Source organism: Dipodomys spectabilis, unplaced genomic scaffold (assembly GCF_019054845.1).
Source record: "Dipodomys spectabilis isolate Male_0828 unplaced genomic scaffold, ASM1905484v1 ptg000807l, whole genome shotgun sequence".
NCBI classification, from domain to species: domain Eukaryota; kingdom Metazoa; phylum Chordata; class Mammalia; order Rodentia; family Heteromyidae; genus Dipodomys; species Dipodomys spectabilis.
In genome coordinates this window covers 36,086-62,679 of record NW_024871484.1, presented here as the reverse complement: position 1 = coordinate 62,679, position 26,594 = coordinate 36,086, and the positions used below count along the sequence as shown (strand labels likewise).

Genomic DNA, 26,594 nt, shown 5'->3' with positions numbered 1-26,594 from the left:
ATGACGATCGTCAACCATGAAGATGCCAATGTGGGGTTCAGGGGTGTGTGTATGTGTGTGTGTGTGTGTGTGTGTGTGTGTGTGTGTAGGGAGTGGGGGGAGAGGTCTCGGTGGGTTCTGAGGGGGGTAGGGGCTGCTTGCTGAACTCACAAAGGAACTTCTCTCTGGAAGGAATGTGGAACTCTCACTGAGATCACAATGGAGTTCCAGACAAAGGGGAAAAGAAAAAAGAAAAGAAAAGAAAAGAAAAGACAAAAAAAAAAGGAGGAAAATGGCAGACATCTAAGTTAAGGGGTGTTCAGACAACAGGATGGGCCCAGCTTGAAGAATCTGAAGAACTTCGTCTCCTAGACCAGGACTTCTTTTCAAAAAGGGGTGTGTTTTTCTCCTCTCCTCCCCCCCAACTCTCCTCTCTGGTGTTGTGTGTTCTTGGAAATGTAGAGAATAGTTCAGAGTTTCTAGTCTTAAAGCCAGTCTTTACCATAGCTTCTCCGATCCACTACTAGGCCTATATTTTGATGGACAGAAGGTCTGAAGAGTTCATCTATAATCTATCTATTATTTGATTTGTCTGTTTGTCCATCTACCTGTTCATCTATCTATCTACCTACCTATCTATCCATATTCATCTATCTGTCTGTCTGCCTGCCTGTCGGTGTGTCTATCTATGATATTATATATATTACATATGGAGAGGATCACTAAGATGTATTAGCTATATGCCTCTGGTCATACAAAACAATATTTATCACCATGAACTTAGGAAATAGAAACAAGAGGTTTTTTTCTTTGTGGCTGTTTTTCTTTTCTTTTCCTTTAGTCTTGTGGGTGGGTTTCTCTGTCTCTGGGAGGGTGAGGGGGACACAGAAATGGGGGGACAGAGGGGGAAACCAAGGCAGCCATGGTCCTCATGGGACACCAGGTGGAGAATGAACTCTACCACTGGTGGGTGGGGATGGGAGGGAAAAACTGGGGGAGAGAGCGAGGGAAGGGGGGACAGGGTCCCCAAAGAAATGCTCTCTCAGGACACTGGTGGCTCATGTCTGTCATCCCAGCTACTCAGGAGGCTGAGATCTGAGGATCGAAGTCCAAAGCCAGCCTGGGCAGGAAAGTCCATGAGACTCTTATGTCCAATGAACCACCAGAAAAGCAGAAGTGAAGCAGTGGTTCAAAGTGGTAGAGCGCCAGCCCTGAACAGTGCCCAGGCTCTGAGTTCAAGCTCCAGGGCCAGCAAAGAAAAAGAAAAGAAAAGAAAAAGAGAATTGTACTCTCTACCTGACTTTTGTGACTTTAATCCTGCTGTACATCATCTTTACAATAATAAAAAATGCAAAATAATATATAACATAGACGTTATATAGAAATACACAGAACATATATTATATATGAATAGATAACATATTTACAATAAGGTGACAATGAGCATTTGCAAATGAGCAAAAGAGAATCAAGAAGTGAAAAAAATGGGAGTAGGGAGAAGCTCATAAAGGGTGCACCTGTTAGGTGGTAGTTTTATCTTATTTTTTAATTTTAATTTTATTGTAGAGGTGGGGTACAGAGGGGCCACAGTTACATCAGTCAGGTCATGAGTACATTTCTTTTCCCTCATTTTCTCCTATTTCTCCCCCTACTCCCTACCCCCCCCACCCAAGTTGTAAAGTTCACTGCCCCTGATCGTCTTCTGCTCGAGGCTGGCGCTCTACCACTTGAGCCACAGCGCCACTTCTGGCTTTTTCTGCTTATGTGGCACTGAGGAATCGAACCCAGGGCTTCATGCGTGCTAGGCGAGCGCTCTACCCCAGAGCCACCTGCCCAGCCCATAAAGTTCACGTCCGACACGGTATCTAGTAAGTATCACTGCTGCTGAGGCCACAAAACCCCTTGGACTTGTCTGCTTTCTTCCCAGACAAAGAAAAGCGATGGAGACGGCTAACGGATCTCAAGAAAGTTCTTTTCTACAAAGAGACAGAATTGGCTCTGTTGGGATTCTGCCACAACACCTTTTGATCCAGCGGAATCACGAGAAGTTCGAAGCCAGATATCCCTACCCAAGCTCCTTCTGTTTGTCTGTCAGTCTGTCTGTCTGTCTGTCTGTCTGTCTCTCCTTTCTCCTGGCTCTGAGACCCTCTCTGATCTCCCTTAACCAGTCCTGAAGTGAACTCTCTCTGTCCCTCCCTCCCTCCCTCCCGGCCTCCCTCCCTCCCTCCCTCCTTCCCTCTCTGTCTGTCTGTCTGTCTCTCTCTCTCTCATTGACTTTTCTTCCACATCTGCCCTGAGTTATCTTGTTTTTTTCTCTTTAGAATATCAAATCTTTATCATGACCTTGTAGCCATTGTGGGAATCGGCTTCTAACAACAGAAAATTGAGTTAGATTCTCCCCCCCCCCACCCGCCCTCCCCCAGTCCTGGGCCTTGAACTCATGGCCCGGAGGCTGACACTGAGCATTTTCACACAAGGCTAGCGCTCTACCACTTGAACCACAGCACCACTTCTGGCTTTTTGAGTCGTTAATTGGAAGTAAGGTTCAGATTTTCCTGCTCGGGTCTGGCTTTGAACCAAGATCCTCAGATCTCAGCCTCCTGAGTAGCTTGGGGTGACAGGCAGGAGCCACCAGTACCAGGACAGTGCAGGTGCATCTGTATTATAAACTTATTTAATGTTTCTACCTTCTAGAAGATTCTCGATTTTTCCACCTTCTTGGAGCAGGTAGGGTAAAGTGTAAAAGCTTGACATCTAGAATTTCATGTGTCATTCACCACACTGTAATCATGTTTCAATGTATTTCCCCAGCTGGTGTCAGTGGCTCACGCCTGACATCCCAGCTACTCAGGAGGCTGAGATCTGAGGATCGTGGTTCAAGGCCAGCCCAGGCAGGAAAGTCTGTGAGACTCTCATCTCCTATGAACCACCAGAAAACCGGAAGTGGTGCTGTGGCTCAAGTGGTAGAGCGCCAGTTTTAATTTTCATTCTTTCTTGGGTGTTAGGCATGTACAACGTGGCCTTCCCTATCTTTATTGGAGTAGAGTTATGATCTTGTTTTCAATGTTATTTATTATAAAATCACCTTCTCCTTTAAAATTAAAAATAAAATACAGTAGGCCGGAAGAATGAACTAGATGTTTAAGAATGGCAGCTTCTCTGTGGCTTTCCTGAAGAATTTCCTTAACTTTTTTTCCCCTTCTTATTGTGCCTCTTACGTGGTTTTTGTCAAAGATTCAGGAAGAATTCCGAGGTGGCAAAATTGACTTAGTGAAAACGCAGAAGTTACTGGAAAAACTAGACTTTCAGTGTAATGAGAGTCACATGAGACAAATTTTTAAGGTGAGATGAAATTAATCTAATGTAAGTGATTGTTTGTAACCACCTCGAATACTCTTTCTAGAAAAGATATACTGGAAATTAGTCCCTGATGGACAGAAGGAATTAAATACGGGAGTTCCATTTAAAATCCACATGGCGAGAACTTAGAGGGTGCTAAGATGAACTGTGGATACATATATATTAATAATATGTATAATAACATATCTATTACGCCACTTCTGGTTTTCTGGTGGTTTACTGGAGATCAGAGTCTCACGGACTTTCCTGCCCAGGCTGGCTTTGAACCGTGATCCTCAGATCTCAGCCTCCTGAGTCGCTGGGATGGCAGGCGGGAGGCAGACAGGTGGCACTCAGCAAATTTTACTATCTTTAATTGGCTACATTTCACTTTCTCTGTTTTTGTTCTCTTGAAGTCATTGTACAAAGTGATGGCCATTCAACGGGTCAGTTTATGAGTGTAATACTTCTTCATCAATGTAGCCCCTTCCAGCATTGTCCCTCATCCCTCCCAACCCCTGTCCCCTCAGTTTTCCTGGCTGTGTGGGATATGAATCGAATATTATGCCTGTATTCTCCTCCCTTCCTCTCTTCCTTTGTCTCCCCCCTCCCCTTACTTCTCTTTTCTCTTCAAGTACCAGTTTCCTCGCATTCATTTCATTGGATTAGGAGTTCATTTTTTTCCCCTAAGGAATTGTTTAAATTTCCCCCTGCCGGTCCTGTACTTTGGTTAATGGATGTGTGTACCCATGAATGCAGTCCCCTGTATGTTTGCTTATATATCTGTAGATTAGATCTCACTTTCACTGATGAGACAGAAAGTGTGTCTTTTGTCTCTCTAAGGCCTGAGTTACATAATTTTCTTTCTAGATCTATCCATTTCTTTGAAAATGATGTGATATCATTCTTTTGTTTTTTTGGACATGGGGACTGAACTCTGGGCCTGGGCGCTGACCCTCAGCTCTTCAGCTCAAGGTTAGCGCCCTACCATTTGAGCCACAGCTCCACTTCTGGTTTTTTTCTGCTTATGTGGTGCTGAGGAATCGAACCCAGGGCCTCATGCATGTGAGGCAAGCGCTCCACCACTGAGCCACCTTCCCAGCCCTGATGTAATATCATTGTTAAGAAAGCGTGAGTAAAATCCCATTGTGTATCTATGTACCACATTGTCTTCATCCATTTGGCCCCTGAGAGGCATCTGAGCTGATTCCGTGTCTTGGCTATGGTGAATAGTGCAGCAATGAATATGGTTGTGTTGGTGGTTTTACTGAATCCTGATTTGTGATTTTTTGGGGATGGGTATGTGCCCAAGAGTGGAATTGCTGGTTCATAGGGTAGTTCTGTATTTCTTTATTTGTTTGTTTACTTATTTATTTATTATTCCATTCATAAGAATGGAATCTAAGTTTCAAGAATTGCTGTCCACGACAGGAGTCACATTCGCCAAGTGAATGTTGGATCCTCACGACAGGAACCCACCAGCCATTCATTTCTCTTTAGTAGGATAACGACAGACAGGGGAAGGGAAGGATCACCATCGAGGAATTCAGAGCCATTTACCGCATGGTTGCACACAGAGAAGAGATCATGGAGATTTTCAACACGTATTCTGAGAACCGGAAAATCCTCTCTGAACACAGCCTGGTGAAATTTCTGACACAGGAGCAGTACACCTACGGGATGAACGGAACTCAACCCTCTCTGCTCATTCAGAAGTATGAGCCCATTGAGGAAGGTCTGTCTGCATGCTCTTCTTTGCATTGTCTTCTTTCTTTTCTTTTTCTTCTGAATTTATCAGAGTTTTTATGTGAAGTGTTCTCCCACATGATGTTTGTCAAATTCAAGTGCTGAGTCAACTTCTGGAACAACATACAGTTTTATTCTGGTGTCTTATAGAATGTATATATAATGTATGTTTATTTCATATACACATATATTTTATATGCATCATTTACACACGTATACATATATACATATACATATTTTAACAATATTATATATATGTATATATAATACACACAGACACACAGACAGACAGACAGACAGACAGACAGACACACACACATATCTACCTACCTGTCTCTATCTTTTTTAGGGAGTATTGTGTTGTAGGCTTGCAGCAAGAATATAAAGTCATTATATTAACAAAGCAAACCTAAGAAGATCAGCTGACATTTTGTGTGTGTGTCTGTGAGTCCTGGGGCTTGAACTCAGGTCCTGGGTTCTGTCCCTGAGCCTCTTTGTGCTCAAGGCTAGCACTCTACCACTTGAATCACAGTAACTTTGTTCTGAGTAGTTTATTGGATATAAAAGTCTCATGGACTTCCCTGTCTGGGCTGGCCTTGAACCTCAATCCTCAGATCTCAGCCTCCTGAGTAGCTGGGGTTACAGGCGTGAGCCACTGGTACTGACTTCAGCTGACTTTTTCTTTTCTTTTCTTTTTTTGGGTCGGTCATGGGACCTAAACTCTGGGCCTGGGCGCTGTCCCTCAGCTCTTCAGCTCAAGGCTAGGGCCCTACCACTTGAGCCACAGCTCCACTTCTGGCTTTTTCTGCTTATGTGGTACTGAGGAATCGAACCCACGACCTCATGCATGCAAGGCGAGCGCTCTATCACTGAGCCACCTGCCCAGCCCCCAGCTGACTTTTTCATAGCTAGACTTTCTCTAAGGAAGTACTGGGTTGATGTATGCTGAGGCTCATAAGCTCTTTTTTGTCTTTGCAACCAGTTTAAAGAACACTTACAGTAGCAATATGCCAGTGAATATTACAGAAAAAGAAATGACCTTGTTCCTGCTACTCTACGTGGTATATTAAAAAGATATAGAAGTTCATTGGGATGGGTTTGCACTTCAACAATCATGTTACACAATCCACTCATGTGACACCTTGCATTTCATTGCCAATCATTACTGACTTATCAATATTGTAACAGAACTTGAACTCAATGTGTCATGTTCTTGCTTATCTATTTTGCTCAAGGCTGGTGCTCTACCACTTGAATCATGGTGATTCATTGGAGTTACGAGTCTCACAAACTTTCCTCCTGGGTCTGGCCTTGAACCATGATCCTCAGATCTCAGCCTCCTGAGTAGCTGGGATGACAAGCATGAGCCAACAGTGCTTGGCTAGGAGCAAAGATTAAATATCACATGCATCTCATTATGTTTTGTTTTCCAGACTGGTAGGTGATGGTAGGCCAAGTGAGAATATTTTTCCCCCTTCAAATCCTTGAGATGAACCCATATCTCAATATACTGTTCTGTAAGGACAGGCAAGACGTTTGTTTTCTATTCGATTACTTAAGGTATTAATTATTCAACAGTGCAAAAGTCCCCCAAGCCCTTGAGTGCTAATTGCCCAAGGGAAAAAAAAAGAATAAATTAATGCAAGCCATTTTCCCTGTATATCTCAACCTTCCGAAGCCTGCACAAGTTTTGAAATAGGTTGTGAACTTGTAAACATTGTGTAACACATTTTCTTCTAGCTTTCATTATTACTATTATTTTTTCTTTTGGGTCCAGTCGTGGGGCCTGAACTCTGGGCCTGGGCGCTGTCCCTCAGCTCTTCAGCTCAAGGCTGGCGCTCTACCACTTAAGCCACAGCGCCACTTCTGGTTTTCTGAGTGGTTTATTAAAGATCAGAGTCTCATAGCCTTTTCTGCCTGGGCTGGCTTTGAACCATGATCCTTAGATCTCAGCCTCCTGAGTAGCTGGGATTACAGGTGTGAGCCACTGGTACCCGACTCCTTCCCATTTCTTTTGCTTTTACCAATAATCCTAATGGGAGCAGCTTAATCTTTTCGCAATCCATCTTTGTCTAAATATCTGCTTCCATTCTTTACCCAGGATCACTTTTGTCTGAAGTCAACATTTGCCTCAGCTTTTTGTTTTGCTTTGTTTTTGCTAGTATGGAGGTTTGAACCTAGGGCCTTGGTTGGTGCTCTGCCACTTGAACCATACCTCCCCTTATGACTTTTTGGTGGTTCCTTGGAGATCAGAGTCTCACAGACTTTCCTGCCCGGGCTGGCTTTAAACCACGATCCTCAGATCTCAGCCTCCTGAGTAGCTGGGATGACAGGTGTGAGCCACCGGTGCCCGGCTAATGATCCACTCTTAAATGTCGATATGCAAAGACTTAACAGGATTCACTAAAAATGGAGTTTCTGAAGAAACGCTGGGCCTGTTTTCAACGAATAGTTGGGAAATAAATACACTTTGCTTCCACATCTCTACGAGAAAACGGAGTCTCTCCATGCATTATTATTATTGCTGTTGTTGTTGTTTTTATAGTTAAGGGAGTGCGGCAGATGTCATTTGAAGGATTTATAAGATACATGTGTTCTTCCGAATGCTTGCTCTTCAAAGAGGAATGCAGAAAAGTGTACCAAGATATGACTCTGCCACTGAGCGATTATTTTATTTCATCTTCGCACAATACCTACTTGATCTCTGATCAATTAGTAGGACCCAGTGATCTCTGGGGATATGTAAGGTATTTACATTTATTTTATTATGTGTATGTGTTATGTCAAAATTAATTCATCAATCAATTTTCAGATGTGGATCTTGAACTTGGGGCATGGGCGCCATCCCTGAGCTGCTTTTGCTCAAGGCTGGTGCTCTACCACTTGAGTCACAGCGCTACTTCCGGGGTTTTTTAGTGGTTCCCTGGAGATGAGAGTCTCCAGGGACTTTGCTGTCCTGATCCTCAGATCTCAGCCTCCAGAGTAGCCAGGATGACAGGCGTGAGGGCTGGCACCTGGCTCAATTTTCCTCTCCTTTAACCCTTTTATACTGTGTTTTCTACACTCCTAAATACCCAAGGAAGAGCCAGATCAAACTGGGCTAGTTTATTTTGTTCTAGGATGGCTACGACAGTGTCTCATTTCACTCTGCCTCTTTGTCTCTGTCTCTCTTTTTCTCTCTGTCTCTGTCTTTCTCTCTCCTTTGCCTTTGAGTTACGTAGGGTCTGCTATTTCTGCTCTGGACCACAGCCTGAGAGCCTAGTCCTCTGCCTGCATAGCCGGGATTCCAGGCACCTCCCACCACACCCACTTTCTTTCTTGAGATGGGGTCTCATTAACTTGTAAACATTTTTTTTTTTCACCCAAGCTGGCCTCACACTGTGATCCTCCTAACCTCCAACCTCCAGGGTGGCTGGCTATTATCTTCTTTGAATGCTATTGTCCTGAAGCCAGCTAGTTTAGCCATCAAAGCCAGGAGAGGACCAGGGCCTAGAAAGGCACAGGCCTGGGGTAGTGGTTGTGTGCGGTTGGATGGCCGATGGTATTGCTCCTCTCCCCAGTGCTCTGGTGAAGGGCTGCCGGTGTCTGGAGATTGACTGCTGGGACGGAGCCCAGAATGAGCCCATTGTCTACCACGGCTACACGCTGACCAGCAAGCTGCTGTTCAAGACCGTCATCCAGGCCATCAACAAGTACGCCTTCATGGTAGGTGAACTGGCGTGGCCGTGAACTTCAGCAGGGTGGACCGCACGTGAACTGATCCACTCCCATGGCAAGAAACGCAATCAAGGATGATGATGATGGTGGTGGTGGTGGTGGTGGTGATGATTTTTTTTTTACTATCAGTCCTGGGGCTTGAACTCAGGGCCTGGGCGCCGTCCCTGAGCTCTTTCACTCAAGGCTGGTGCTCTACCACTTGAGCCACAGCGCCATGTCTGGTTTTCTGGTGGTTCCTGGGAGATCAGAGTCTCACGGACTTTCCTGCCTGGGCTGGCTTTAAATCATGATCCTCAGATCTCAGCCTCCTGAGGAGCTGGGATGACAGGCGTGAGCCATTGGTACCAGACTCTATCTATCTATCTATCTATCTGTCTGTCTGTCTGTCTGTCTGTCTGTCTGTCTTATTAACAGATCTATATTATTTCTTTGTATGTACATGACATAATGTAATGAGCCAAGCATTCGCTGATAGCGCTTCAGATTTTTTCTTGGACTTTCAGTGAAAATAGGACTACTTTTTCCTAATGCACAGATTAAATCAGGCCCTGTTTTACACACCTACACATTGTCCAGTTTAAAGAATAGTTATGTGGCCAAGGTAACGAGAGTCAGAAGTGTTGTTACGATGCAATGCTTGCTGAGAGCCGGTGGCTCCCGCCTGTCATCCTAGCTACTCAGGAGGCTGAGATCTAGAGGATTGTGGTTCAAAGCCAGCCTGGGTGAGAAAGTCTGTGAGACTCTGATCTCCCATGAATTACCAGAAAACCCAAGTGGCGCTGTGGCTCAAGTGGTAGAGCCCCAGCCTTGAGTGAAAGAGCTCAGGGACAGCGCCCAGGCCCTGAGTTCAAGTCCCACGACCGACAAATAAGTAAGTAAGTAAATTAATAAAATGCTTCTATGAATTAGATGGAAATTACTTTAAAATTCGGATAATGAGCCGACTGGTTAATTCCCCGCAGACATCCGATTATCCCGTGGTGCTGTCGCTGGAAAACCACTGCTCCCCTGCGCAGCAAGAAATAATGGCTGATATCTTGCAGAACACATTTGGGGACATGCTACTGTCCGACATGCTGGATGAATTCCCAGACTGCCTGCCGTCTCCTGAGGTAGGTGATCTGTGGTTTGAGAGGCTCAGAGAGAGAGAGAGAGACAGAGACAGAGACAGAGACAGACAGAGAGAGAGAGACAGAGACAGAGAGAGAGAGGTGGGGGAAGGGAGAGGGAAGGGAAAGAGAGGGAGAGGGAGGGAAAGGGGGGGGAGAGAACCCACAAATACATCACTATAATTGAAGTCTTAGATACAAGGCTAAAGACCAAGGCAGGGGTCTGGGCAGGTGGTTCAGTGGTGGAGCGCTCGCCTTGCATGCAGGAAGCCCTGGGTTCGATTCCTCAGTACCCTAGACACAGAAAAAGCCGGAAGTGGAGCTGTGGGTCAAGTGGTAGAGCACCAGCCTTGAACAAAAGAAGTGCCCAGACCCAGAGTTCAAGAACCAGGACTGGCAAAAAAAAAAAAAAGAAAAAGAAAAAAAAAGACCAATGCTTAGCATTGATTGATTGATTATTTAGGTATTATCCGGAAGGAGGCATCGTAGAGGGGTTTGAATTCCACTGGTCAGGTTTGCTCAAGTGTGTAGAAGTTAGAGTCAATTTATAAACATGGACGGGTGCACACATACACACACGTGTTCACTGAAATGCAGGATCCCAATGGTGTAAGTCCTTCCAACAACTAACTTAGAGTTGATCAAAGAGGAATACCAGGAAGGTGGGTTGTGTATAGGGAGGGGGGGAAGAGCGAGGGTGGGTGGAGGGAGGGAGGGAGGGAGAATTCAGCCTTTGTATTCCCTGTCCCCAAGAACGTGGAGTCCCCTGGGCCTGTAGGGGAGGGGTAAGGGGGGGTTGAGACTGGGGGAAGGAGGGAAGAGGCGGTGTGGCTCAAGATGCATTGTGCTCACACACCGCCATGTTGGATCAAAACCCCTTTGTACAACTGCTTAACCATAAAAAAAACTTTTATTTTAATTAATTTGTGTGTGTGTGTGTGTGTGTCCTGGGTCTTGAACTCAGGGCCTGGGCGCTGTCATTGAGCTCTTTGGCTCAAGGCTGGTGCTCTACCACTTGAGCCACAACACCACTTCCAGCTTTTAGAGTGGTTCATTGGAGATCAGAGCCTCATGAACTTTCCTGCCCCAGGCTGGCCTTGAACCACGATCCTCAGACCTCCAGCCTCCTGAGTGGCTGGGATGACAGGCGTGAGCCACTGGTGCCTGGCAAAAACAAATTCAAGGAGAACAAGAAGAGAAGGCCGATGTCTGTTCCACGCAAACTCCCCCGTGATGGTGGGAGCGAACGCTCTCTGTCCGTTTGTCCTTCCAGGCCTTGAAATTCAAGATATTAATTAAGAACAAGAAAATCGGAACGCTAATGGAGACCCGGGCAAGGTTAGGTTCAGACAAACACGGAAAGGTGGAGGAGTATGAAGAGGAAGTGGGAGATCAAGAGGAAGAAGAGGAGGAAGTGAGGGACCCGGAAGCACAAGAGTCTCCGGAAAAGGAGTCTGAGCTCCTGAAGACCTTCACTTCCGGCTTTTTCAAGAAGAAGAAGGTGAGGTGGTTGGTCTCGAACTTGCCAAGGCCCGGGAGATTTTTTTCCTGACTCTTATTGGTGGAGAGCCGGGATCACTGAGACACCGGAACCTCCTTCCTCCTTATGAAAGCGCGAATCTACCAACAAAACTCATTTTTAAAAAAAATCCGAGGACGTAGAATCTTTTTCTTTCTTAATAAAGCTCAAATCGATCACCAAAACTCACCTTTAAGAAAAACAAATTGCAGGCCATCTCTTCTCCTAGGGTAGCTCTTCCTAAGTAGTTTTTCGACACTAGTTGATCATTATTAGAGCTGTTGTGTCTGTGTAGGCCTGTGTAGAACATCGATTCTCTAGTATCTAACATGTGATTACATATTATATAATTATATATATTATTTATTTATTTAGCCAGGCCTGGGTCTTGAACTCAGGGCCTGGGCACTGTCTCTGAGCTTCTTTTGCTCAAGACTAGCATTCTACCCCTTGAGTCACAGCTCCACTTCTGACTTTTTCTGTTCATGAGATACTGAGGAGTCGAACCCAGGACTTCATGCATGCTAGGCAAACACTCTACCACTGAGCCACCTTCCCAGCCCTATAATACTATTTACATATAATATATTGTATCATATTATTTATATATAATATATCGTATCATATATCATAGCCTAGATATAAGATATCCTATATGATTACATATTATAATATATAATCATTTAATGTATTAGCTAATATTATATATATTATGTATTCCATATTCTACACGTATATATTATTATATATAATATATTGAATATAAGTAATAAAATATATCACATGTAATTATTATATATGATATAAATGTAGATGTATGTTATATATGATACGTAATTACGATGTGCAATTGTATTAATTTTTATGCAGAATTCATATTAGTTTAAGATGAGCTCTACCAACATTGCTTGTTAAAGATGATGGTTATAAAAATCATCTGGACTTTCTCTGCCTAATTTTGTGGCGCTGAGCCTTATGAAAAGACTGAGATTTGTGTAAACAGGTTTGCTGGGAAGTTTAGTCTTCCATTCCCTCCCCCCCACCCTCCCCCCCTCCCCCCCACCCCTTTTCCCCTCCCCCCCCACCTGACCCCCTTTACTGCAAGCAGGAAATGTGTAACGGCTCAGGGTGACATGGCTGCGTTTTGTCTCCAGACCAGGAAGGTGAAAATCGCTCTGGCCTTATCTGATCTCGTCATTTACACCAAAGCCGAGAGGTTCCGAAGCTTCCACCACGCCAGGCTGTACCAGCAGTTCAACGAAGGCACCTCCCTGAGCGAGTCCCAGGCCAGGAAGTTTTCCAAGCTGAAAGGTAAACGCTCCTGGGAGCAGGAACGGAGCACGGGTGCGTTTGAGTTGGTTCCAGCCCGTGCTGAGTTATTAAGGTATAACAGCAGGAGCTATGAGTGGGTATAAGATCCGTCTCTTGCGAGATCTCAGCTTACTGGGGATAACTTGGAGGAGGATGGATTATTCCATGTCCCCAATGATCCACTCCCCCTTTTTCAAATTTGTTTGAGGCAGTGCTGGCCAGCCTCCATTTGCAATCCTCCTGCCTGAGCCTCCGACTGGGCCTCAAGTCGTGGCATTTTGACCTAGGGCGTTAAGTGGGCACCTTGTGGTAGAGATGGTGGCGGTGAGCAGGTGGAGAGAGGAAGGAAGAGAAGCAGGACTGTAAGGTTTAGGTACACCAGGAGCAAGACACGTGGACTTGGTCATTCATTCTTTTTTAAAAGTAGGAGGAGATTGCTGATGGCTGCTGTCTTTAGAGCCCAGCTTTAAGGCTGAGCTCTGAGGATCGCGGTTCAAAGCCAGCCTGGGCAGGGAAGTCCGTGAGACTCTGATCTCCAATGGAAACCAGAAGTGGCGCTGTGGCTCAAAGTGATAAAGTGCTAGATTCAAGAGGAAAAGCTCAAGGATGGTGCCCAGGCCTTGAGCTCAAGTCCCAGTGTGTGTTCACCCACGTCCTATTTGCTCTTGCTTAGCTTTGCCCCTCAAGACTGGTGCTCTACCACTTGAGCCACACCACCTCCACATCCAGCTTTTTGCCAGTTCGTTGAAGATAAGAGTCTCACAGACTTTTCTTCCTGGGTTGACTTGATCCTCCGATCTCAGCCTCTTGAGCAAGCTGGGATTACAGGCGTGTGCTACGGGTGTCTGGCGAGATTCTATGTCTTTCTTACTCTAGGGTGTGACCACGGGAGTTGGACTGATCGGCTTTAGCAGCTGGCCTGACATCCCTTGGACTTCTGGGGTAGATTTTGTGGGTGGTGAGGACTAGTCCTTTGAGCCTACTGAAAGTAGTTAGAATCTACTCAGCCTCCCTTTTGGAAAAAAGGCCCATGTGGAGCTGTTATGGCTAGAGTAGAAAGCCTTTTTTAATGACATCCAAAGCTAACAGTACATCATCAGTGATGCTGGCCAAAGCTTACAGCAGCACCTGTTGTATAGATCATTAAAACCATGAGATCCCTGCCACTGTATAAAGCCAAATGGCAGGTGGTAACGAAGGAATTAAAATATGAATTGTTTTTCTCTTCCTCCCAAATTAGCATATAGATAGGAAAAAAAAAAAAGACCCGTAGCCAACAGGGGAAGAATGGTTCTTAATTGAGTCATGAGATTATAGGTGCTTTGAAAAACAGAAAATTCTTCTCTTTTTCATTTGATTTCCCCAACGTTTCTCAAACCAAGGCCTGGTGAACTACATTTGCAGTAAGGGATCCTGTGTAATTTCAATGGATGAGCGGGAGAAAATCACAGCTCTCGTTTTAGGGCCTAAATATTAGGGAATGCCCAGATGTTACTCTTTAGATAGGAAATGTGAAGGCTCAGAACAGTATGTTTTTTTTTGCCTCAAGATAGTCCTTTAGCCCCAGAGAAAGGAAGATGATAAATCTACACTCATTTTCACGTGTGAGACTTGGAAATAATCGTGTTACTTCATGTACCTTTCTGAAAAGAAGCCCTGGTGAAGTGTGATTGTAGGAAATTTACTATTACTACCTAAAGAATTTGTGTTTAGGGTGGAAGAGGAGATGAACCCCGTTTATTGCCATGAGAGAAGAATTGGCACTTAGTAAGCCTTTCTGCCGTGATTGTGTATTGTAGTAGAGGCCGTGGGTGGAGGACTGGAGGCGTGGTTCACGTGGGAGAGCACCAGACCAGCAAGGAGAGATGCCCTGGATTCAAACCCCAGCAAAATGGGCAAAACAAAGCAAAGCAAAAATAAATGAAACAAAGTTAAAGAAAAAGTAAAACGGAAGCTGGGCACTGGTGGCTCACACCTGTCATCCTAGCTACTCAGGAGGCCAAGATCTGAGGATTGAGGTTCAAAGCCAGCCCAGGCAGGAAAATCTGTGGGGACTCTCATCTCCAGTAAATCACAGAAAAAGCCAGACGTGGAGCTGTGGCTCAAGTGGTAGAGTGTTAGCCTTGAGTAAAAGGGAGTTCAGGAATAGCGCCCAGGTCATGAGTTCAAGGCCCAAGACTGACAAAAATAAAATAAAATAATAAAATAGAGTGGATCTGTTTAATGAAAGAGGAAAAAACAAATCTCTGGCCAATATGAAATTTGTCTTGAAGACTTTCATTAAATATCAACTAGCGAAGGGAGAGGGTTAATTAATTTCTAAAGTCAAGTACCTTAGAGGGAAGACAAGTAGAAATGTGAAGAATGCATATAGTCAGATTACACATACATGAATTTGTACACGTGTGTACTTTACCGTGAACACAAAGTCATCTCAGTGAGAAAGATCTTCGAGACAATTAAAAATATCGAGAGAGACATTTCAGAGGAAGGTGGTGTTTGGAGGGAAGATGCTGGAATTGGAAGGATCTAAATCTTTACCTGAAAACGTTGGGTAGCGAAATGTCCATTGAGATGAATTCCAATCTGTGAACCGTCCAATGGGATTGAGTCCAACCTGTGTACTGTCCAAAAGCTTGATTTAGCTAGTCTCAGATTGTTCCCTTTGGTATCCGGTGATTTTTGGTGCTAAGGTGAAAGTTAAAAACAAAATAGAGAAAGACGTCAGTTTGGTTTTTGATTTGATTTGAGTTTTTGGAAATGAATGCATTTTATTTGGGAATTTTGAATGTGTTCATATCGAAGTGAAATCAATTTGGATATGAAGGAGAACATAGAAAATATTTTCCAAGTTAATTATCAGTGCATATGTTTGTCTAACAGAAGTACGTGTTTTGTTTGTTTGTTTTTTGTTTTTGCCAGTCCTGGGGCTTGAACTCAGGGCCTGGGTGCTGTTCCTGAGCTTCTTTAGCTCAAGGCTAGCACTCTACCACTTGAGCCACAGCACCACTTCCGGCTTTTTCTGTGTATGTGGTACTGGGGAATTGAACCCAGGGCTTCATGCATGCTAGGCAAGCGCTCTACCATGGAGCCACCTGCCCAGCCCCTAAAGTATGTTTTAAATCAATTGTGAATTTTTACCCTGAACATAAAGACATTGGGTTTGTTTTCATTTTCATGATTTACTAATCTTTTGTTTGTTTGTTGCAAAGGTAATACATATCAGCATGACTGAAACGGTTGTAGGAGTCTATCAAATGCAGAAATAGTAGTTCATTTAATTTAAAATCTCTCTCCGTGTTTACCCTTTTTTTCCCCTCTTTGTTTTATTGTAGTCCACGAGTTTATTTTCCACACCGGGAAGTTCCTTACCAGAATCTACCCCAAGGCCATAAGAGCAGACTCTTCTAATTTTAATCCTCAAGAATTTTGGAACGTAGGCTGTCAAATGGGTATGTTACTGGATTGTTTGAATGAACAAGTTGAAATGAATTTGTTTTAGGAACCCATGAAAATTTGTATACACAAAAACATATGCTCACTGTAAAAATGTTTTGTCCATTGAAGGATCCGTTGCTGGGTGCCGGTGGCTCACGCCTGTCATCCCAGCTACTCAGGAGGCTGTGATCGGGGAGGATCGTGGTTCAAAGCCAGCTAGGTCAGGAAAATCTGTGAGAACTGTTATCTCCAATTACCCAGCCAAGAGCTAAAAGTGGAGCTGTGGCTCAAGTCGTAGAGCATTAGCGTTGAATAACAGAGCTCAGGGACAGCGCCCAGGCCCTGAGTTCAAGACCCAGGACTCTCTCTCTCTCTCTCACATACACACACAGACACACTATGGAGATCCACTGACTTTAAGGGTTGAAGTGGTTTTTAAAGGAGGCAGAGGATGAATCTAGGGGCATGAGTTGAGGCATGAGCAGTTGGCCTGGACCAGAGGTTCTGGAGGAAGGGAGTAGGAGACAAGAATGGACTTTGGTCTCCTTTGCTTGAGAGATAGAGGCTTCACCCTCAGTCACCTCTAGAGTTGATGCATTGGGTGAACTTCAGTGTCCGCCATTTTGGAAGTCAAGTAGGATGGAGGGCTTGGTTACTGGATCTCTGTGTTGAGTCATAATTGAGCCAGTTGTTGGCTGGTTTGATTTACATTTCTCTCTCTCTCTTTCTCTCTCTCCTCTCCTCTCCTCTCTTTCTCTTAAAGTGCCAGTCCTGGGGCTTGAACTCAGGGCCTGGGTGTTATTCCTGAGCCTTTTTTGCTCAAGGCTAGTGCTCTACCACTTGAGCCATACCTCCACTTTTGGCTGTGGTTTTTTTTTTTGTGGTTAATTGGAAATAAGAGTCTCACAGATTTTCCTGCCTGGGCTGGCTTCAAACCTCGATCCTTTATCCTCAGATCTCTACCTCCTGAGTAGCTAGGACTACAGGTGTGAGCTTACTGATTCCTGGCTTCTATGTTTTGCATATGACTGAGATAGAGAGATGTAATTATCTGTCATCTATCTATCTATCTATTTATCTATCTATCTATCATCTATCGATCTGTCTGTCTGTTCTATTATCTTTCTTTCTATCTAATCTATTATCTATCTTATCTAATATCTATCTATCTATCTGTCTGTCTATCATCTATCTAATCTATTATCTATCTATCCAGTCTATTATCTATCATCTTTATCTATCTATCCATCTATCTACCATCTCTCTCTATCATCTATCTATCTATCTATCTATCTATCTATCTATCTATCTATCTATCTATCTATCTATCTATCTATCTATCTATCTATCTATCTATCTATCTATCTATCTATCTATCTATCTATCTATCTATCTATCTATCTATCTATCCTGTCTGTCTGTCTGTCTGTCTGTCTGTCTATCTATCCATCCGTCCATCTATCTGTCTATCTATTGGTTTGTGTGTCTGTCTTACGTGTCCTTTCGATTTCCTTGCTTAAAGCTCTATAGTAACTTAGTTTACAGATGACAAGGCTGCTACTCATTCATCACCTATAAATGTGGATCGATCGGGAGGCAGATGTTTAGAAATCACGAATTATCAGAGTGGCAATGGCTGCTCTCAAAACCCGTGAGGACTTACACAGTGAGCCCAGAGGAGGACTCCCAGAGGAGGACTCCCAGAGGAGGACTCCCAGAGGAGGACGCTCAGAGGAGGACTCCCAGAGGAGGACTCCCAGAGGAGGACTCCCAGAGGAGCACGCTCAGAGGAGGACTCCCAGAGGAGGACTCCCAGAGGAGGACTCCCAGAGGAGCACGCTCAGAGGAGGACTCCCAGAGGAGGACTCCCAGAGGAGCACGCTCAGAGGAGGACTCCCAGAGGAGGACTCCCAGAGGAGCACGCTCAGAGGAGGACACCCAGAGGAGGACTCCCAGAGGAGGACTCCCAGAGGAGCACGCTCAGAGGAGGACTCCCAGAGGAGGAGTCCCAGAGGAGGACTCCCAGAGGAGCACGCTCAGAGGAGCATGCTCAGAGGAGGACTCCCAGAGGAGCACGCTCAGAGGAGGACTCCCAGAGGAGGACTCCCAGAGGAGGAGTCCCAGAGGAGGACTCCCAGAGGAGCACGCTCAGAGGAGCATGCTCAGAGGAGGACTCCCAGAGGAGCACGCTCAGAGGAGGACTCCCAGAGGAGCATGCTCAGAGGAGGAGTCCCAGAGGAGGACTCCCAGAGGAGCATGCTCAGAGGAGGACTCCCAGAGGAGGACTCCCAGAGGAGCACGCTCAGAGGAGGACTCCCAGAGGAGGACTCCCAGAGGAGGACTCTCAGAGGAGGACTCCCAGAGGAGCACGCTCAGAGGAGGACTCCCAGAGGAGCACGCTCAGAGGAGGACTCCCAGAGGAGGACTCCCAGAGGAGCACGCTCAGAGGAGGACTCCCAGAGGAGCACGCTCAGAGGAGGACTCCCAGAGGAGCACGCTCAGAGGAGGACTCCCAGAGGAGGACTCCCAGAGGAGCACGCTCAGAGGCGAGGAGCTCCAAGGTGCAGTGTCTACATGCTTCTCATTATAGAAAATAATATTTACTGGAATGGACTCCAGGCCGTGGGAACAGATGTCTTATTCTTCTATGTGGTTTCTGTTTTCTTTTCCTTGTGTCTTGTGGGTGGGTTTCTCTGTCTCTGGGAGGGTGAGGGGGGGACACAGAAATGGGGGAACAGAGGGGAAACCAAGGCAGCCGGGGTCCTCACTGGACACCAGGTGGAGAATGAACTCTACCACTGGTGGGTGGGGACGGGAGGGAAACACTGGGGGAGAGAGCGAGGGAAGGGGGGGCAGGGTCCACAGAGAAACGCGCTCATGACCTGAATGATGTCTTGGTCACCTCTCTGCCCGCCACCTTTATCATCACAATAAAAACAACAACAATAAAACCGTGGAGACAGAGGGTAGGGCTGGGGTTCGGTCGATTTCCCGCCCTCTTTGCTGACCGCCTCACGATCCTTCTTTCCTCACAGTGGCCCTGAATTTCCAGACACCGGGTCTGCCCATGGACTTGCAAAATGGGAAATTTCTGGATAACGGTGGCTCTGGGTATCTTCTCAAGCCGCTCTTCCTGAGAGATCATAAATCGGACTTTAACCCAATGAATGCCACCGACTGTGAGCCGATCACACTTTCAATAAGGGTAAGAGGAATGAGGTTTTACCTTGTTGTTTGTTGGGTTATCATTTTAAAGTAGCGTACATGAATATTTTGAATTCTATCGATTTTTTTTTTTTTTTTGGTCAATCGTGGGACTTGAACTCAGGGCCTGGGCGCTGTCCCTGAGCTCTTTCAATCAAGGCTGGTGCTCTACCACTTGATCTACAGCTCCACTTCTGGATTTTTGGTGGTTCATGGGAAATCAGAGTCTCATGGACTTTCCTGCCCAGGCTGGCTTTGAACCCCGATCCTCCGATCTCAGCCTCCTGAGTAGCTGGGATGACAGGTGTGAGCCACCGGTGCCCGGCTTGGTTTGCTTTTATGCCTTTTACATTGGTTAAAATCTTTTCCAGACACTGCACATGGGTGATATTTTCACAGCATTTCCATAGCTGAAATAAAAAAAAGGTCCTTCTGTTGCATTATTTTTTAAAAAGAATTATTTCCATTCGGCGAATGGAAATTTTGAGGTTACAACCTTTTTTTTTTTTCTTCTCTCAAAGATCTATTTATACTATTGGATTGTGGGTTAGCATTTTGTATTTCAATAGCAAGGTCTAAGTTCAACCTATTAGTGATTTTGTGGCTGCAGTCCCTTTTCTTCCTTCAATTTAAAGGGTTTTACTAGGTACTTCAAGGAGCAATTTTCTTTGCATTAATTGCCAGCACTAGGCTTTTGAGATCTAGGATCTATCTTGTCTCTCCTTGTGTCTATGAACATTATTTGATTTCTTAGAAAGGGTGTATGTGTGCATATATATATGTATATATATATAATCATAGATTCATTGCTTTGCTCTGATTCTGTCCTGAGCATCTAATAATTTGCAGTAATCTTGTTTCTGATTTGCTCTGGGTTTTGGGAGCGCTTGAATGTTTTTCTCTAAATTGCTGATTCAAAATCTGTGTCGGAGCCTTTCTTCATCTTAATGGAGATGTTCATTTTCCAAGTTGCTGTTCGTTTGTCAATTGTTATGCTTCCTTCCGCCATGTGCATTGACTTTACTTTTTTTTGTTTTGTGTTGGTTGGTTGTGGGGCTTGAACTCTGTGCCTGGGTGCTGTCCCTCAGCTCTTCAGCTCAAGGCTGGCGCTCTACCACTTGAACCACAGCTCCACTTGTGGTTTTCTGGTGGTTCATGGGAAATCAGAGTCTCATGGACTTTCCTGCCCAGGCTGGCTTTGAACTGTGATCCTCAGATCTCAGCCTCCTGAGTAGCTGGGATGACAGGCGTGAGCTACTGACACCCAGCTGAATTTACTTTTTGATGATCCTGGAATATTGAACATTCTGGATAGGTGCTCTATTATTTGAACCATTCCTCCCCTCCCCCAACCCTTTATGCATTAGATATTTTTCAGATGGGGCCTTTTGCTTTATTTATTTATTTATTTATTTATATATTTTTTTCAGTGCCGATCATGGACAATGATCATCCTACCTACAACGCTTCTGTAGCTGGGATTATGGATGTGTGCTACTATGCCTGGCTTGGTGTGTGTGTGTATGTGTGTGTGTGTGTGTGTGTGTGAGAGAGAGAGAGAGAGAGAGAGAGAATCTTACGAACTTTATTTCTCAACCCAGACGCTGGCCTCAGACTTCAATCCTTCCATCCCTGCCTCCTCTCAAGACGCTGGGCTTGTCGATCTGGGTTCCCTCTCTATTTCTGACCTATACCCACATTCTTGTTAAATATTTTGCCTCTCATCTTCTGTGCCTTAAAATCCTGCGTCATTTCGTCGCGAGCAAGAGCAGCTTCCTGAAGGCTCTTGATTTTATTAGGAAGGCTTTCTTTCCAAAAGCTTTCTTCTTGTCTTGGAACTTAAGCGCCATGTGTCTTCGCTTTTGGAAAATGTTACTGAATCTTTTGGGGGAAAAGATAATGTGTTTCTCTCTCTCTGTCTCTGTCTCTCTGTCTGTCTCTGTCTCTGTCTCTGTCTGTCTGTCTGTCTGTCTCTCTCTGTCACTGATGAGTTGCACTATTTAGATCAGATTTGCTTCCATTCTGTAACAAATAGCTCAGACAGCTCTGCTTGGCTTCGTTCACATTTCTATTCCACGAGCTTCTGTGAAGACCGTCTGAGCCTTTCTCAGGATCGCTGTCTCTGGTCAGGCTGCTTGTGTTCACGCGTGGTTTCTTGGCCCTGGGTTCTGTGGGCTTTGGTGTTTGAAGTCCCCTCTGGTCCTCATTTTCTGGGTTTCAGGGTGCACACAATGCCAGGTCCCCGAAGCAAGCCTTTATCTTGTTCATTTCAACTGCCATCTTCTACTACCTGTTTTCAACTCCAGAGACCTTGATATTTTAGGAGACGGGAGGGAAGGGAAGTCACCTTCTAGAAAGGTCTGTGGGACAGAAGGGTGCTGGGAAGGATGGCCTTGAGTGGAAATGACCTTGGTCCCTTGCAGGACACTGAACGGTGGGGTTCATTTTGCTCTTGGTTGTTAAGGATTGTGCAGACACAAACAAATGACGTGTCGTGGGTGGACAGAAATCGTCTGTGAGTGGCAGACGTGGCAAACATGGATGGGTTAATGCTCCGAGATCTGGCAAAGTATTGACCACCCAGTGCATTTGATAGCATGACAGTATCTTCTCTTTTCACTTACGTGTGTGTGTGTGCATGCACACGTGCACGGTGTGCAATGGTCCTGGATCTTGAATTCAGGGCCTGGGCGCTGTCCCTGAGCTCTTTCACTCAAGGCTGGTGCTCTACCACTGGAGCCACAGCTCCACGTCCAACATTTGGGTGGTTCATTGGAGATTAAGAATTCTCATGGAATTTTCCCGCCCGGGGCTGGCTTTGAACCGCGATCCTCGGATCTCAGCCTCCTGAGTAGCCGGGGTGACTGGCGTGAGCCACCGGTGCCTGGCTCTTTTTCACATCTTAAACAGAGCAGACCTAGGGCATCCTAACATCTCTCCGCTTCACGGGTTCGAGTCTGTACTCTCTGGTTTTCATTAGTAGGTTCCATTTTCTTTTTCTTCCCTGCTTCTCAAATACATTGCTGAAAATGTGGTATTTTAAAAATCGAGTTTGTATTTCCAACTACATATTCTCCTGTGCTTCTTTGCACAAAGATGATGTTTAACCCCCGCCCTGAAACTGTCGTCTTTCTCTTGACCTTATTTTTAGCTTCCAAAAGCCTGACTTTATTTTTATCTTTTTGGTCGGTTGTGGGGCTTGAACTCTGGGCTTGGGCGCTGTCTCTGCATTCTTCAGCTCAAGGCTGGTGCTCTACCGCTTGAGCCACAGCACCACTTCTGGTTTTCTGGGGGTTCATTGGAGATAAGAGTCTCATGGACTTTCCTGCCCAGGCTGGCTTTGAACTGTGATCCTCAGATCTCAGCCTCCTGAGTAGCTGGGGTGACAGGCGGGAGCCACCAGCGCCTGGCTTTTCAAGACTTCTTAATCTCCACCCCCCTGCGCAAGTCTTTCCCTCGGCTTTCCGTTGATGGTGATGGTTATAACTCCCGCATTTGTACCTCAGTCTCCAGTTCTTTAGCGATGCTAAGGAATCGTCAATGTTGGGCATAGTGAAAGCACTGTCTGCACATTGAAGGAAAAGAGAATGGCTGGGTCTTGGCTATTTACTGACTTACATCCAGACTTAAACTTTGATTGATTGATTGTTGGTCGTGGGTCTTGAACTCAGGGCCTGGGCGCTGTCCTTCAGCTCAAGGCTGGCGCTCTACCACTTGAGCCACTTGCTCAACCGTAAACCTTAAATACGATTTTCCAGCTTTAATTATTATTGTTATTGTTATTTATTTTTGGGTAGGCACTGAGCTGGAATCCATCAACAATTTCTTGGTAGTATTTTTTAAATTAAATTAAATGAATTCTCTGCAGTACTCCGCTTTTGAAGTCAGGGTCGAGTGCTTTTCCCAGCCATTCCCAAACCACTCAAGACACCCCTGTGTCCTTGGGCTTTTGTTATTTTTCAGATATAGTTTTGTGCGTCTGCTCAAGGCTGGCCTCGGGCAGGGAGACTCCTATCTGTGTCTCTGGGGTGGCTGAGACTGCAAGTGTGTGCCACGATACCATTCTGCAATAGAGCTTCTGTCTCTGTCTCTGTCTCTGTCTCTCTGTCTCTCTGTCTCTGTCTCTGTCTCTCTCTGTCTCTGTCTCTCTGTCTCTCTTTGCTTGGACAGTCATCCAATCCAGAATCTGCCTACCTCCACCTCTCAAGTGGCCGGGATTACAGGCAGGAGCTACCGCTCTTGGCCTTGCAGCGTTTCTATCTTGGAGGGCAGTTGTGGTGCAGGTTAACGTCCCATGGAATGTTCTGGTTCTCTGCTTTACGCAGGTCATCAGTGGAATCCAGCTGCCTCTCAGCAGCTCACCCACCAGCAAGGCCGACACGCTGGTGATTATTGAGGTGTACGGCGTTCCCAACGACCACGTCAAGCAGCAGACTCGCGTCATTAGGAAAAATGGTGAATATCTTCGCTTACCTCCTGGGACTTCACCAGGCTCGATGGAAAGATGCTGTGTGTGTGTGTGTGTGTGTGTGTGTGTGTGAGTGTTGGTCCTGGGTCTTGAACTCGGGGCCTGGGTGCTGTCCCTGAGCTCTTTCACTCAAGGCTGGTGCTCTACCACTTGAACCACAGCACCACTTCTGGTTTTCTGGTGGTTCCTTGGAGATCAGAGTCTCACAGACTTTCCTGCTTGGGCTGGCTTTGAACTGCGATCCTCTAGATCTCAGCCTCCTGAGTAGCTGGGATGACAGGTGGGAGCCACCAAGCTTGGCCTGAATAAGTTTTAAATCAAAGCCAGGATTATAGATGTGAGCCATCCGTGCCTGGCCATTGAAAATGGAAGTTTCTACACCAGGAGCTGTTTGTCTTAAGTGTTAAAAGACAGGGCTACAGATTTGGGGTGAGTGTTGAGTATTTAATGTTCACTAGCAATGACGCCTTCTTTATGTATATATATGTATGTACACATACGCATGTATGCACGTATGTATGTATGATGCATGTGTGTATGTGCATGCATGTATATGTATCTATGATGTGTACGCACATATGTATGACGTATGTGTATGTATGCACACACGTGATGTATGTATAGTGTGTATGTATAATGCATGCATGTATATGTGTGTACACGTGCATGTGTATGCATGCACGTATGTATGTGTATGTGCACACATGTATGTGCATGCACACACGTATGTTTACATGTGTATGTGCATACACGCACATATATGCATAATATGTGCATTTGTGCACATGCATGCATGCATGCATGTATGTGCGCATGATATATGTATAATGTATGTAATTGTATGTATATGCATGTGTATGTATGTGCGTGTGCATGCAGGTGCATGTATGTGTATGTATGTATCTATGTGTATATGCATGTGTACGTGTATGTGTGTGCATGCATGTGTGTGTATGTATGCATGCATGCATGCATGCATGTGTAACTGTATGCCCGTGTCTTTTGCTATTCAGCCTTCAGCCCCAAATGGAACGAAACCTTCACCTTCATTATCCAAGTGCCGGAGCTGGCGCTGATCCGCTTCGTGGTGGAGACCCCGGGGCTGATAGCTGGGAACGAGTTTCTGGGGCAGTACACCCTGCCAGTCCTGTGCATGAACAAAGGTGAGGGTCTCACGGGGGTGAGGGGTGGGCCTCACGGCCGCCCTATGGCCTGCGGCCCGCGCCCTGCGCCCTGCGGCCCGCACCCTGCACCCCGCGGCCCGCGGCCTGCGGCCCTCGCCCTGCGGCCCGCGCCCTGCGCCCTGCGGCCCGTGCCCTGCGCCCTGCGGCCCGCGCCCTGCGCCCTGCGGCCCGCGCCCCGCGCCCTGCGGCCCTGCACCTCGCGGCCTGCGGCCCGCGCCCTGCGCCCTGCGCCCTGCGGCCCGCGCCCTGCGGCCCGCGCCCTGCGCCCTGCGGCCCGCGCCCTGCGCCCTGCGCCCTGCGGCCTGCGCCCTGCGGCCCGCGCCCTGCGCCCTGTGGCCCGCGCCCTGTGGCCTGCGGTCTGCGGCCTGCGCCCTGCGCCCTGCACCCTGCACCCTGCGCCCTGCGGCCTGCGCCCTGCGCCCTGCACCCTGCGCCCTGCGCCCTGCGGCCTGCGCCCTGCGCCCTGCACCCTGCACCCTGCGCCCTGCGGCCTGCGCCCTGCGCCCTGCACCCTGCGCCCTGCGGCCTGCGGCCTGCGGCCTGCGCCCTGCGCCCTTCCATCGTGCCGGCTCTCCCCAGCCACCAAGCGCACGCCCACCCGGGAAATCCTGAATCCTGACTGCGGTGGAGGCTGCCCTCGCCTGACTCCTATCCTGGATGCAGCCATAGCACAGAGGCACCTTCTCCCGGGGGTCCACTTAGTACCTTCCAGTGCCCCCAACTCCACGTGCTTACCCACCCTCCCTCTCTCCCTCCCTCCCTCCTTCCTTCTTCTTTCTTTCTTTCCTTTCTTTCTTTCTTTCCCTTCTTCCCTTCCTCCCCCTTTCCTTCCTTTCTCCACCCTCCCTCTTTCTCTTTTTTTCCTTCTTTCTTTCCTTCCTTCCTTCCTCCTTCCCTCCCTCCCTCCCTTTCTTTCTTTCTTTCTTTCTCTTTTTTCTTTCTTCTTTCCCTTCCTCCCTCTTCCTTTCCTTCCTTCCTCCACCCTCCCTCTTTCTCTTTTTCCCTTCCTTCCTTCCTTCCTTCCCTCTCTTCCTCCTTTCCTTCCACCTTCCCTTCTCTCCCCTTCCTTTCCTTCCTTCCTTTCTCCCTCCCTCCCTCTTTCTTTCTTCCTTTCTTCTCTTTTCCTTCTTCCCTTCCTCCTCTCCTCTCCTCTCCTCTCTTCCCTTCTCCTCCCCTTTTTGTGCTTGTTCTGGGTCTTGAACTCAGGGCCTGGATGCCGTCCCTGAGCTCTTTCACTCAAGGCTGGTGCTCTACCCCTTGAGCCACAGCTCCACTTCCGGTTTTCTGGTGGTTCCTTGGAGATCAGAGTCTCACGGATTTTCCTGCCCAGGCTGGCCTTGAACCCTGATCCTCAGATCTCAGCCTCCTGAGTGGCTGGGATGGCAGGCGGGAGCCCCGGGTGCCCGGCTCTGTGGCATGATTTGGAATGCATGGGCACCGCAGGGGGGAGGTCCGTGCTCAGGTTTGATTCCCTTGCAGGTTACCGCCGCGTCCCTCTGTTCTCCAGAACCGGCGAGAGTCTGGAACCTTCTTCACTCTTTGTGTACGTGTGGTACATTCGCGAGGAGAACGGCACGTGA

General features: G+C 46.6%; 1 protein-coding gene across 1 annotated transcript; it reads left to right on the top strand.

Annotated features, from left to right (window-relative positions):
• Plcz1 (phospholipase C zeta 1) lies at positions 1–26,594 on the top strand. Its single transcript, XM_042673358.1, has 13 exons — positions 1–35; positions 3,156–3,321; positions 4,822–5,053; positions 7,610–7,811; positions 8,625–8,769; positions 9,744–9,893; positions 11,164–11,391; positions 12,564–12,720; positions 16,056–16,172; positions 19,194–19,363; positions 23,688–23,817; positions 24,844–24,993; positions 26,494–26,594. Exons 1-13 carry the CDS (start codon positions 1–3, stop codon positions 26,592–26,594), a joined length of 1,983 nt encoding a protein of 660 aa, XP_042529292.1.

Excerpts from the sequence above, each read along its gene's own strand:
- Plcz1 (XM_042673358.1), top strand. The coding sequence starts at position 1 with ATGACGATCGTCAACCATGAAGATGCCAATGTGGG. Across the intron at positions 12,721-16,055 it reads GAAGTTTTCCAAGCTGAAAG|TCCACGAGTTTATTTTCCAC; the intron begins GTAAACGCTCCT and ends GTTTTATTGTAG. Across the intron at positions 23,818-24,843 it reads TCGCGTCATTAGGAAAAATG|CCTTCAGCCCCAAATGGAAC; the intron begins GTGAATATCTTC and ends TTTGCTATTCAG.